Source organism: Ctenopharyngodon idella, chromosome 12, assembly GCF_019924925.1.
Source record: "Ctenopharyngodon idella isolate HZGC_01 chromosome 12, HZGC01, whole genome shotgun sequence".
Taxonomy (NCBI): Eukaryota; Metazoa; Chordata; class Actinopteri; order Cypriniformes; family Xenocyprididae; genus Ctenopharyngodon; species Ctenopharyngodon idella.
The window spans coordinates 3,184,044-3,197,009 of NC_067231.1; the positions used below are offsets into that span (position 1 = coordinate 3,184,044).

General features: G+C 47.7%; 1 protein-coding gene across 4 annotated transcripts in view; it reads left to right on the forward strand.

Moving 5' to 3' along the window:
* LOC127523435 (testisin-like) overlaps positions 1-12,966 on the forward strand; it is a 118,594-nt gene that overhangs the window by 79,345 nt on the left and 26,283 nt on the right. Inside the window, exons 8-9 of one of the 4 annotated variants that reach the window (XM_051914127.1) lie at positions 11,632-11,727; positions 11,844-11,976. The exons of the other annotated variants lie outside the window; for them this stretch is intronic. Coding sequence (XP_051770087.1) covers positions 11,632-11,727; positions 11,844-11,976 — 229 coding nt within the window. The remainder of the gene's footprint in view (positions 1-11,631; positions 11,728-11,843; positions 11,977-12,966) is intronic. 4 annotated transcript variants of the gene reach the window in all.

The following is a 12,966-nucleotide window of genomic DNA, read 5'->3' on the forward strand; positions in this document are numbered from 1 at the left end:
CTGTGACCATTGCATACATCAGACATCAAGGTGGTAGTCAGATTCATCTGAGGTTGCTTCAGGCCATTCACATTCCTGGCGTGCTCAATCATGTGGGCGACAAGCTCTCACGAGCTTCGCTCCCGGGAGAGTGGCGACCCCATCCCCAGGCGGTCCAGCTGATTTGGAGTCGTTTCTGAGCCACACATGTAGACCTGAATGCCTCTTCAGAAACCACCTACTGCCAGTTGTTTTATTCCCTGACCAAGGGAACACTCGGCAGGGATGCACCGGTACACAGCTGGCCCCGGGGCCTTTGCAAATATGCGTTTCCCCCAGTGAGCCTTCTGGCAGAGACACGGTGCAAGGTCAGGGAGGATGAGGAGCAGGTCTTGCTAGTTGCGCCTATTGGCCCAACTGGACCCGGTTCCCAGAACTGATGCTTTTTGCGACAGCTCAGGTGAATCTCAAACACACTCTGGTGGAACAACCATCGCAGGAGACTCAGGTGAATCTCCAACATGCTCCGGCAGACCAACCAGGCCGCGACCAGGCCCGATCCAACCACAGATATCCACCGGCAACAGCAAAACACCTCCAGGTACAGTGCCAGAATCCGAAACAAAACACTGAGCACCTCCCATGTCGCCAGGGCCTGGGTTGAATTGAATATCGCCAGCAAGAAGCGCCGTCATCAGGTAAAGCAATACCTTTCTCTGAGGCCGCGTAAATCTCTCACGTATGGAATTCCTCGATGCAATCGGTGTTGACGCTTTTCCGTGTTTTAAAACAATGGAACACGAGGCAAACTGGCCCAGTCCACTTTAATAACCTGGCGACTGGGTCTCGTTGCCGTGTGCACAGGTAGTCCAACAACACTGGGCGGAAACATAAAGGAGGGCAAACGTATATCCAAAAATCAAAGATCTCTGCATGAATTTCATCTTATGAAACCCTCAAAGTTTATGCTGCTGCTATATCGGCATATCACGACCCATTGGAAGTAAGTCAGCTGGGAAGCACGACCTGGTCGTCAGGTCCCTTAGGGGGATGAGACAGTTAAATCCTCCTCAACCTCCCTCCATACCCTCTTGGGACCTTACTCTGGTGCTCAGAGCACTTCAGATTGTCCCATTTGAGTATGTAACCCTCATTTCCTGAAGGAGGAAATGGAGACATCTCGTCCCATCGCCATAGCTGCTGGGCCACTGCTAGGGCTGTCCGGGTCACTTGCTCGTCTCCTAAGCAAAAACATGATATGCGCTTGCACCTGCTGTTCATTTATACCCGCGCTGCGAGGCAGAGCAACTGAATGCAATAATCGCATGCCAATGTGCATTGGCTCGTTTAGTTTACACTCAAAGAAAATTGGTCCCTCTAAGCGAGATCCCAATTTGTCGGTCTTCTTCCCCTTCAGGGAACGAGAGTTACATACATAACCAAGAAGTTCTCGTCATGTCCGAGGGTGGGGGTGGGGTGTATTGTTTTAATTAAACTTACTTGATTTCTTAAGTGTGTGTGTTAAATATATAATAATATTGATTTGAATTAAGTAATATTTGTGGTTCAGTTTATTTATTATTCTCATATATTTTGATAGAAATTTCACAAATATATTAAGTATATTTTAAAAAACTAATTGGTTAGTCAAATACTAAATTCTTTTAGTAAAAACTTAAATATACCTGTAAATTTTAGACAAAATGAACTGTTGGATATTTAGTCAGTTATTTTGGTATGTTTAACTCAAACCATCAAGTAAATGATATTCAGAGATTTTATTAAGTTAATAAAGTTAATTATTACTGTGATATTTACTAAGCTACTGTATTATTATTTTTTTTTTTAAATTATTTTAGTCAAAGCTTTCTTCAGACAACATATGTTTCATATAGCTCATGTGGTATTTTTCAAATTAATATTTTATATGAATTCAAGTTCCTCTCTTTCATTTTTAGGGAGGTTCTGGTGGTCCATTACAGTGTAAGCAGGGTTCTGCATGGATCTTAGCTGGTGTCACTAATTTAGGGATTTCTTGCTTTACTAATAATACACCTGACAGTTATGCCAGAGTATCCAAATTCCAAAACTGGATCTTGGAAACTGTTAATGGATCAGACATAGGATTTGTGATTTTTAAATCTGATGGTGAAGATAAGGACAGCAGCTTTCTGTGCTATGGAGAAGAGACAGGTAAGAGTGAAAACAGGGAACAAATCAGGTTCTATATGTAAGTGAATGTAATAGCTAGCATAAAATATAAATCAACAATACTTTTACAGCATTTATTAAACTTGAAAGTGTTTATTTTACATATACATTTGAAATAATAAAAGTTGTGTGGATTAAAGGGAAAGTTCACCCAAAATTGTAGTAAGCAGTTAAACAGACTGAAATTTCAGCCAGTTCATGCCATTTTTAAGTGTATGTGCATCAGGTCCATGGATATGCTGTCAGAGGCTGAGACAAACTGACGTGTGTGTGTGTATTAAAATTTCAGAACTTTTCTACCCATTTGGAAATGGGGACATAAAGAATCCATCTCAAGATGATGGAAGCTCTCCAATAGTATTCTTGGAAAAGCCCTTTGTATATTTTGGACGTGTTTATCAACATTCTTATGTAAGCACATTGTGTTCATACATTGTATGTATGTATGTATGTATGTATGTGTATGTACAGTGCATTCGGTAGGTATTCACAATTCACTCCATAACACATAATGACAAAGCAAAAACCAGATTTGTGATAACTTTGCAAATTTATTAAAAAAGAACACTGAAATATCACACTGACATAAGTATTCAGAGCCTTAACTCAGTTTAAGCACATCTGACAGCGGTTACAGCCTCAAGTCTTTCTGGCTGTGATGCAACAAGCTTTGCACATCTGGATTTGGGGATTTTTTGCTATTCTTTTCTGCAGATTGATGTGGGAAAAAATAATTTAAAGCATTAAATTATTCCTTAAAATTCCTTGACATTTTCAATATTAGACAATTAAAATCATAATAATTTTCAAATAATCTGTTAAACTTATATATTTCATTGCAATAACAATAATCATAATAACAATAATATTCTTTAATATAATTTTTTTCAGCTTTTACACAAATTACATAATGATTACTCAACCATTCAATCCTTCCCATTCTTACATGGTCTTATATTTTATTTATAATGTTGTATATTTTTTGTAATTGTTTTTAAAATAATTATTAAAAATAATTTCACTGCATTTTATACATGTCTCAAACAGTTGTAAAATTGCAAACCTCACATAATTAAAATTAATGTGAAATAATTATACATTGTCCATTTGTTGAAAGAAAGCACCTTTAGCCTTTTAAGAGTTTCATTCCCTAGTTTGTACTGCCAAATCTCTTCATAATATTGTTTTATCTCTGCTTCAGGTTAATAACAATGGGCATTTGACATTTGATGGGCCTCTTTCAAAGCTGGTACCCAATTATTTACTGTCGCAAGTCAACAGAGACATTATTGCTCCACTTTGGACAAACATGGACAACACTGTGAATGGAACCATCTCCTATCGTCAGGTCACCAGAGGTGGACTCTTACTAGCAGCCTCAAACCACATAAACCAGTATTTTCCCAATCTGAACTTCACTGCCTCATGGCTATTTATTGCCACTTGGGATAAAGTACCATACTTTAACAACTCACAATCGGTAAGCTAGCCTATATGTTAATGTAAAAAGTCTTTTTGAAAGTTTGTGTTCCAAGCACATTCAAACAATTTGGTGGGATATATTGATTCCAAAATCTTTTGGTGTCTCTAAAATCTAAGCGCATGGTCTAAAGTGCATGTCGCCAGTGCGTTTAGTGTCCGAATCCACTTTTGCTAGTTTAACAACTGGAAAAATGGTCGGCACTCCCGGGCCTAGTCTAAAAGGGTTGTACCTGTTATATTAATGAGTTATGGGTTTTGGGCGTAACGTGCAATAAACCAGTCATGGGAGTCTCATCTCCCATTCCCTTTAAAAGCCAGTTGCGCTTGCGCCATGACATATTCGCTATTTACATGGCGGAATTTGAAAACAGAAAAAACTAAATGCTTTTCTAACGAGGAAATGCATCTGCTTGTGCGCAAGGTTAAAGCGTGCAAGCGGACCATCTACGGGACAAGCCGGATTCTACCAAAGCATTTTTATCTTTATGCACACAATACTAATGTTTTACATTGTATTCCTTTTATTTTTAATATCTGGCATGTTTGTATGCTGCTCTGCATCCCTGTGTGTGCAATAAGCAGAGTTTCAGGTGCGTTGTGTACCCGCCTATAGGCTCATATTACTAACGTGCTCTTTAAATAACAAAAAAAATATTGCAGTCTATTTCAGTTGCCGCAAAATAGCAATGCGCCTGAACACACCTCATTTTCAGACCACATCCACATCCATGAGAGCACAAATGGGCTCGATGCATTTGCTATTTAAACAACGTGGCGCAGGACGTGAAAATGATAACTGCATCGGGCTGAAACTAGCAAAAAACACTTGTGTGCTGCCTGGAGCCGCATTGTGCCAGGTGTATGATAGGGCCCCTAGTGTTTCCTGTGTTCTTTGTCAGGTCTTGTCCCTCTATGGATGTTAAGCGTTGGATGTCTCAGTTCTATTACTTTGTTCGTGGTTCCTTGTGTTTTGTTTCTTGATTCCTGGTTCTTTGTGTGTGTTTTTATTAATATTATTATTATTATTGATTTATTAAACTCCACTGCATTTGGGTCCTCTTGCCCTTGTTTCTGAGTTTCACCAATGTAACACGTTTACCATTGCTTGGCGAAATTTCATGTGCGAAATCCAGTCATTGCAATAGGAATCTGCACAATCTAGAGTGATTTTCAAGTTGGTCATGCAACAGAAACTTTATAGAGTTGTGCAGTGATGACGTCAGAACCCAGAAGTCTAATTTGCCGTTGGTTCCTTCTAGATTTTCCTATGGGGTTTTCTAATGGGATTTTTCAATTTATGAGTAAAATAAAGCCTGTGGTAAACCTAACTTGACGATACTTTGACGTTTTGTTTTACAACATACTGTACACTGCACACACTCACAGCCCAAGCTGTCTTATCTAGTTAGTTATTAAAAATGTACGTTTTTCAAAATTGAATATAACTGCTTCAAAATGTGCGTTCCCTTTCAGTCGGTCACGTTCGACGTACGTCAGTAGTGACCGACGAATTGGGATATCGCTAGAGAGCCCTATCAGCTTCGAGTGAACTACAACAGGCCAATGAAGTTGGCGTGCGATATTTGCATAATGCGCACCGCCCCCGCCAGGTGGTATAAATAGGGGAGCAGATGCAATCGCACTCTGTCTTTCGCTTCGGAGCCAACCTGTGTGTTCCTGCTGTTAGTCTGAGAGTGACTTCGCAAGCCTTTGAAGAGCTTTTGTTCTACAGTGCTGGCTTTATGGCACCTTACAGCGAGGCCGCGAGCTTTCCCAGAGTGAGCTTCTCGAGCTGTTATACAGCTCTCAACTGCTGTTTTCACAGCATTATTTGCCCCGTTGGTTTGCGATTTGGGCCGGTTCCTCTGTGTGTGTGACTCAGGGAGTGAAAAGTGTACCTGCAGTCACATCGCGGCTGTTCCCTGTGTGCTTCGGCACAAAGAACAAGAGCTTCTAAAAGAGCTTCACAGACAGACACTGCGTCTTTTTCAAGACGTCATTCTGTCTGTGCGTTTCTGGAGGCGGTCGTTTCCTATCCTCACTGACGGCCACAATCACTTTCTCTCATGTCTGCTTAGCGTGCTGAGACTGTGTTTGTGGGTGGTTCATATTCTCTTGTAAAAAAAGAGAGCATGCCCACGTCGGCGCGTTGTTCGTCTTGCCTTTCTCGTAAGGGCTTGAGCGCTCAGCGCGCCGTGTGCCGTCGAGCTGCCGGCTGACAGCGCGCGTTGCCATGGCAACCCAGCGCGTTGTTCGGCGCTCTAGATGCGTGGTCGAGACTCGAGTGCCTCAAACGAGGTGGAGTCCCCTCACCTATTCCCCGATCTAGTTTCTCTTTCTGAATCAGAAAAGTACTACTTTTGGTGAATAAGCCAGGGTGACCAGAGGATCAGAGTGGGGCATTACCTGCCGAGCCAATCTCCGTGGGCCCCCCACTCCTCTAGCGCATCGCAAACATGCTGTGACTGTGTTCGTGGGTGGTTTATGTTTGGTAAAAACATGGCCACGTCGGCGCTCAGCGCCGTGTGTCGTTCAGTTAGACGACCACGTTCACTCTCTCACATGGCTGGTAGCTTCTGGGTGGATTGCTGGTCCTTCTCATGGGGGACCTAGCATCTTAGTCAGGGCTCCAGCAGAGGATCAGATGTCGACTGCTACATTGGAGAGAGGGTTGTTGGGCTCTGGACATGAAGATGAGGCTGAGCGTCCCACGGTTGTGATGTGCTCATGCTGAATCAGATTCAGAGTTAACGACCATGCTTTCCCGGGCCCCTGGGGGCGTGGTGTGACGCGTACTCGCCTTGCCCCGCCCCCTGTCTTAGCCTGGACGTGCATGAAAAACTTGGCAGTTTGGAAGCCTTTTTTGGTGCCAAATATGGAACACCAAAAGGGTCATATCTGCATTAAAAGTTTTTTCTCTCTCACTACCCTCTGTGGTGGGGTGGCAGTGCTACGGGCACACCACCTCTGCCCTGCATGGGTCTTGGCCCCCGGCAAGTCTGTGGAAGGCCAAAGCACTCATTGCATATGGGTAGTTCTGAGTCGGGGTTGAGCTACGCATGATGCAAGTCATAGCGCAGGCCCCTGGCCAGACAATGTCTACCATGGTGGTCCGGAAACACCCCTGGCTAGCCTTGCAGAGGTGTGTCATCGTCTAAGTACGCTTTCTCGATGCTCTCATCTCACAAGCTGGCCTAAAATCCAGCCCGCTCAGCCCGCAGCCAAGCCACTTGGCTAGCGAGAAGCGGTCCTGGAGAAACTGGTGACCTGGAGCTGAGGTAAACAGTTCTTCGGGAGACGATGCCCGCATCGCTCCCTCCCCGGAGGAGGGCCGGGTGGAGAATTTTGGTTTGTTCCGCCGCTGGCTCTCCGGAGACCAGCGGTGCCCACGGAGTAGAACTGTTTTCTGACCCTCCAGGTCCCAAGAGGGCGCGGCTGGCAGTGCGCGAGGCCCCACCTCGCCACTCTCAGCCCCCTCTCACTTCGCCAGCAGGTCCCAGTGTGTTGGTCGAGGCCGCCTCCCATGTGCCATCTCCCATTCACACTGCCACCTTGCAGAGTCTGACCACACTACGGGCCGCTATGCCGTCCGAGTCGGGTCCAGCACTCTACCTCGCTGCCCCACGCCCGGTACGTCTGTGGTCCATTTGGTCCCGCTGGTTCGGTGTCTGGAAGCCTGGCTAGCGCTTTCCAGCCCGTCCCGCTGGCTCATTTGTACCATCAGACTCGGCTATGCGATTCAGTTCGCCCGGCGTCCCCCGGTGTTCAGGGGTGTCCATTACACTCGTGTGTCCCTGGACAATGCACCTGTTCTCTGGGCGGAGATTGCTGTCCTCCTGGCGAAGGATGCAGTCGAGCCGGTCCCTCCAGCCGATTTGAAGTCAGGGTTCTCCAGCCCCTACTTCATTGTACCCAAGAAGGGCGGTGGGCTACGGCCAATCCTGGATCTGCGTGTCCTGAATCGGTCCCTTCTCAGGCTGCCATTCAAGATGCTTATGCAGAAGTGCATTTTCAAATGCATCCGTCCCCAGGATTGGTTTGCAGCGATCGACCTGAAGGACGCGTACTTTCATGTCTCGATTCTGCCTCGTCACAGACTCCTACGGTTTGCGTTCGAGGGTCGGGCATATCAGTACAAAGTCCTACCCTTCGGGCTGGCCCTGTCGCCCCGCGTCTTTACGAAGGTTGCGGAGGCGGCCATTGTTCCGCTCAAGGAACAGGGCGTTCACATCTCAACTACCTCGACGACTGGCTCATCCTGGCCAGCTCGTGGGAGCAGTTGTGCAAACACAGGGACATGGTGTTAGCTCACCTCAGTCGGTTGGGTCTTCGGGTCAACTGTGACAAGAGCAAACTCTCCCCCGGGCAGAGGATCTCTTATCTCAGTAGGGAACTGGATTCGGTCGCCTGGACCGCGCGCCTCTCTGAGGAGCGCGTCCAGTCAGTGTTGACCTGCCTGAGTACGCTCAAGCGCAGGACGGCGGCCCCACTGAAACTCTTTCAGAGGCTCCTGGGGCATATGGCATCCGCAGCCGCAGTCATGCCGCTCGGATTGCTTCATATGAGGCCGCTTCAACACTGGCTCCGCGGCCGGGTCCCGAGATGGGCGTGGCAGCGCGGTACGTTCCGTGTCCCCGTGACACCGAACTGCCGTCGCACCCTCACCAAGTGGTCAGACTCTTCGTTCCTGCGGGCTGGAGTTCCCCTCGAACAAGTGTCCAGGCATGCTGTGGTCCACACAGATGCCTCTGCCACGGTGTGGGGGGCCACGTACAACGGGCATGCAGCATCGGGTCTGTGGACGGGGCCCCAACTGCATTGGCATATCAATTGCCTCGAGTTGCTAGCAGTACGTCTTGCACTGGGCCGCTTCCAGGAGCTGTTGACAGACAAGCACGTACTGGTCCGCTCGGACAACACTGCGGCCGTTGCGTACATCAACCATCAGGGTGGTCTACGCTCCCGCCGTATGTCGCAACTCGCCTGCCATCTCTTGCTATGGAGTCAGAAGCATCTGAGGTCGCTTCGTGCCATTCACGCCCCAGGCGTGCTCAACCGTGCAGCCGACGAGCTCTCACGGCAGCCTCCGCTTCCGGGCGAATGGCGACTCCATCCCCAGGTGGTCCAGCTGATCTGGCAGCGCTTTGGCGAGGCACAGATAGATCTGTTCGCCTCCCGGAGACTGCCCACTGCCAGTTCTGTTCCCTGACCGGCGGCACGCTTGGCATGGATGCCCTGGCAATCAGCTGACCCCGGGGCCTACGCAAATATGCGTTTTCCCCCAGTGAGCCTTCTCGCACAGCTCCTGTGCAAAGTCAGGGAGGACGAGGAGCAGGTCTTGTTAGTGGCTCCATACTGGCCCACTCGGACCTGGTTCTCGGACCTCACGCTCCTCGCGACAGCACCTCCCTGGCCCATTCCTCTGAGGAAGGACCTCCTGACTCAGAGACGGGGCACCCTCTGGCACCCGCGTCCCCACCTGTGGAAACTCCATGTGTGGTCCCTGGACGGGACGCGGAGGTTCTGAGTGATCTCCCGCAAGCGGTCGCAGACACCATCACTTCCGCTAGAGCTCCTTCTACGAGGAACCTCTATGCGCTGAAGTGGAACCTATTCGTCGAATGGTGTTCCTCTCAACCAGAGCGAGAGGACCCCCGATCATGTTCGGTCAGAACCGTGCTTTCCTTTCTGCAAGAGGGCCTGGAGCGAAGGCTGTCTCCCTCCACCCTCAAGGTGTATGTTGCCGCTGTCGCCGCACATCACTATGCAGTTGATGGTAAATCGCTAGGGAAGCACGATCTGATCGTCAGGTTCTTGAGGGGGGCGAGGAGACTAATCCTCCCTGGCCCCCCTCTGTACCCTCTTGGGATCTGACCCTGGTTCTTACATCTCTCCGGGGTCGTCCCTTCGAGCCTTTGCAATCAGTCGAGTTAAAAGTACTGTTCTAAAGACCGTCCTCCTGGTTGCATTGGCCTCGCTCAAGAGGGTAGGGGACCTGCACGCATTTTCGGTTGACGAATCGTGCCTGGAATTCGGGCCCGGTGACTCTCACGTTATCCTGTGACCCCGGCCTGGATATGTGCCCAAGGTTCCTACCACTCCCTTTCGAGATCAGGTTGTGAACCTGCAAGCGCTGCCTTCGGAGGAGGCAGACCCAGCCCTAGCTTTGCTCTCTCCCGTCCACGCTCTGCGCCTGTACGTGGACAGAACGCGAAGCTTTAGGACCTCAGATCAGCTCTTTGTCTGTTACGGAGGCCAGCAGAAGGGAAAGGCTGTCTCCAAGCAGAGGATGGCCCACTGGATAGTGGACGCCATCGCCCTGGCGTATGAGTCCCAGGGCGTGCCTTGCCCGCTCAGGTTGAGAGCCCACTACACCAGAGGAGTGGCCTCTTCCTGGGCGCTGGCGCACGGCTCCTCGCTGACAGATATCTGTAGAGCTGCGGGCTGGGCGACACCTAACACGTTCGCTAGATTCTATAGCCTTCGTGTAGAACCGGTATCTTCCCGTGTACTCGCTTCCACCAGCCGGTAGACGCGAAGAGCCCGTTCTAGTGTCGGCTTGCAATGCCACTCCCGCCCCCTGGGCCGGATACGTGCATCCTTTTTTACTCCAGTCGAGTTCCCCGCTTGGCGAACCCTGTCGAGTTCCTCCGCCTCCCCCTTCGGCTCGGACATTGCGGAGTGTCTGATGCCAGGCCAAACCTCCGTCACCGACGTTGACGTTTGGCTGGGTTCCACATGTCGTGACCCCTCCACGTGAGCGGTCCCATGTGTGTATTTGTCCACGGTCAACTCCCTACGGCGAGCCCGTGTCTTTCCCTAGCAGAGCCAGCTCTGCTGTCACCTGTCAGATGAGTCTCCCCCCTACCCAGGTGGAGCCATCCCAGGGACTCCATATGCGTACTGCCCACGGCCAGTCCATATGTGTACTCTCCACGTAAATTCCTCCCCTACAGGTGGGTAGTGGTCTCCGCAGCGTCCCCTACGGGTTCGCTTCCCCAGTGTAGTCTAGTTTACTTAGTGGGTATATCGGAACAGCAGTAGACTCTCTCGGCGTAAGCTCGCCCCCTTCCCCGTCCCACTGGTGCGCCGGGTGGCTAGAGCTTGCGCTGGGCACTGGAAGGGGTTCATACTGTGGCGCTTTATTTGGGATCCCAATTCGTCGGTCACTACTGACGTACGTCGAACGTGACCGACTGAAAGGGAACGTCTCGGTTACGTATGTAACCCTCGTTCCCTGAAGGAGGGAACGGAGACGTACGTCCCGTCGCCACAGTTGCTGTACCCTCGCTGTAGTGCAGACTAGGTTGTCTCCTCAGCGAAAAACAGAGTGCGATTGCATCTGCTCCCCTATTTATACCACCTGGCGGGGGCGGTGCGCATTATGCAAATATCGCACGCCAACTTCATTGGCCTGTTGTAGTTCACTCGAAGCTGATAGGGCTCTCTAGCGATATCCCAATTCGTCGGTCACTACTGACGTACGTCTCCGTTCCCTCCTTCAGGGAACGAGGGTTACATACGTAACCGAGACGTTTTTGCTATGGGTGTGTGTAATTTACATTGTAGAACAAAACCTCAAAATATAGTTGTTGTGTTTACCATAGGCTTTATTTTACACACAAATCAAAAGATCCCATTATAAAACCCCCTAGGAAAATCTTGCAAATTAGTCTTCTGGGTTCTTATGTCATACCTGCTCTAATGGTTTGAAAATTACTTCTGTGTGAGCAGTACATTGCTATGCTACTGACAATAGACAATGAATCTTTTTTGCACACCAATTTCACTAAAATGTTGCTACGTTAGTTTGGGTAAAAGAGGAAAGCTCTTTGATTAATATTAAATGGGAAGATGGGAAGATAAATATATTTTTGACTTAACTGCAGAATTAATCAAGCATAAAAACGTCATTACTTTCTGTCTATGAGCTATTATCATTTTCTGTTTCTGTAACAGAGTTCATCTTTTCAAGTTGTTTTGGTCTCTGGTGGCTCTCTGTCTTTTGTCATGATGAACTATGGAAATATCTCCTCTACGAATCAACACTTTCAGGTTAGAAAGAATTAGAACCGTATCTCTGAACTCTGGCACTATGATAATATTAGAGAACTTGTAAATATATTGTACTGCAAGGCATTTTTGGTGATGATTGATTTTTGTTTACTCAGGCTGGCTATGACACAATAAACTCAACAAATAATTTTTCAATCCCTGTGCCTGATGAAAATAAGCTGTCCAACTCCAGCAATGTCAATGTCCCGGGACGCTGGGCATTCCGTGTTGATGGTGGACCTGAAGAGGGTAACCCTTTGACTCTGTGCAATGACTTTTTTGAAACCATGTACCACATCTGAACAAATCAGACCAATTACAAGGCCCCAGTTGATATTAGGTGTATTTAACTATACTATGTACTAACATTTAAATTAATCATTTGATACAATGCACTTACTGTGTACATTTCATGTTTTTACATTAGACTTGTAGACTAGATTAGACTACAGGTGCTGGTCATATAATTAGAATATCATCAAAAAGTTGATTTATTTCACTAATTCCATTCAAAAAGTGAAACTTGTATATTATATTCATTCATTACACACAGACTGATATATTTCAAATGTTTATTTCTTTTAATTTTGATGATTATAACTGACAACTAAGGAAAATCCCAAATTCAGTATCTCAGAAAATTAGAATATTACTTAAGACCAATACAAAGAAAGGATTTTTAGAAATCTTGGCCAACTGAAAAGTATGAACATGAAAAGTATGAGCATGTACAGCACTCAATACTTAGTTGGGGCTCCTTTTGCCTAAATTACTGCAGCAATGCGGCGTGGCATGGAGTCGATCAGTCTGTGGCACTGCTCAGGTGTTATAAGAGCCCAGGTTGCACTGATAGTGGCCTTCAGCTCTTCTGCATTGTTGGGTCTGGCATATCGCATCTTCCTCTTCACAATACCCCATAGATTTTCTATGGGGTTAAGGTCAGGCGAGTTTGCTGGCCAGTTAAGAACAGGGATACCATGGTCCTTAAACCAGGTGCTGGTAGCTTTGGCACTGTGTGCAGGTGCCAAGTCCTGTTGGAAAATGAAATCTGCAGCATGAAGTGCTCTAAAACTTCCTGGTATACGGCTGCGTTGACCTTGGACCTCAGAAAACACAGTGGACCAACACTAGCAGATGACATGGCACCCCAAACCATCACTGACTGTGGAAACTTTACACTGGACCTCAAGCAACGTGGATTGTGTGCCTCTCCTCTCTTCCTCCAGACTCTGGGACCCT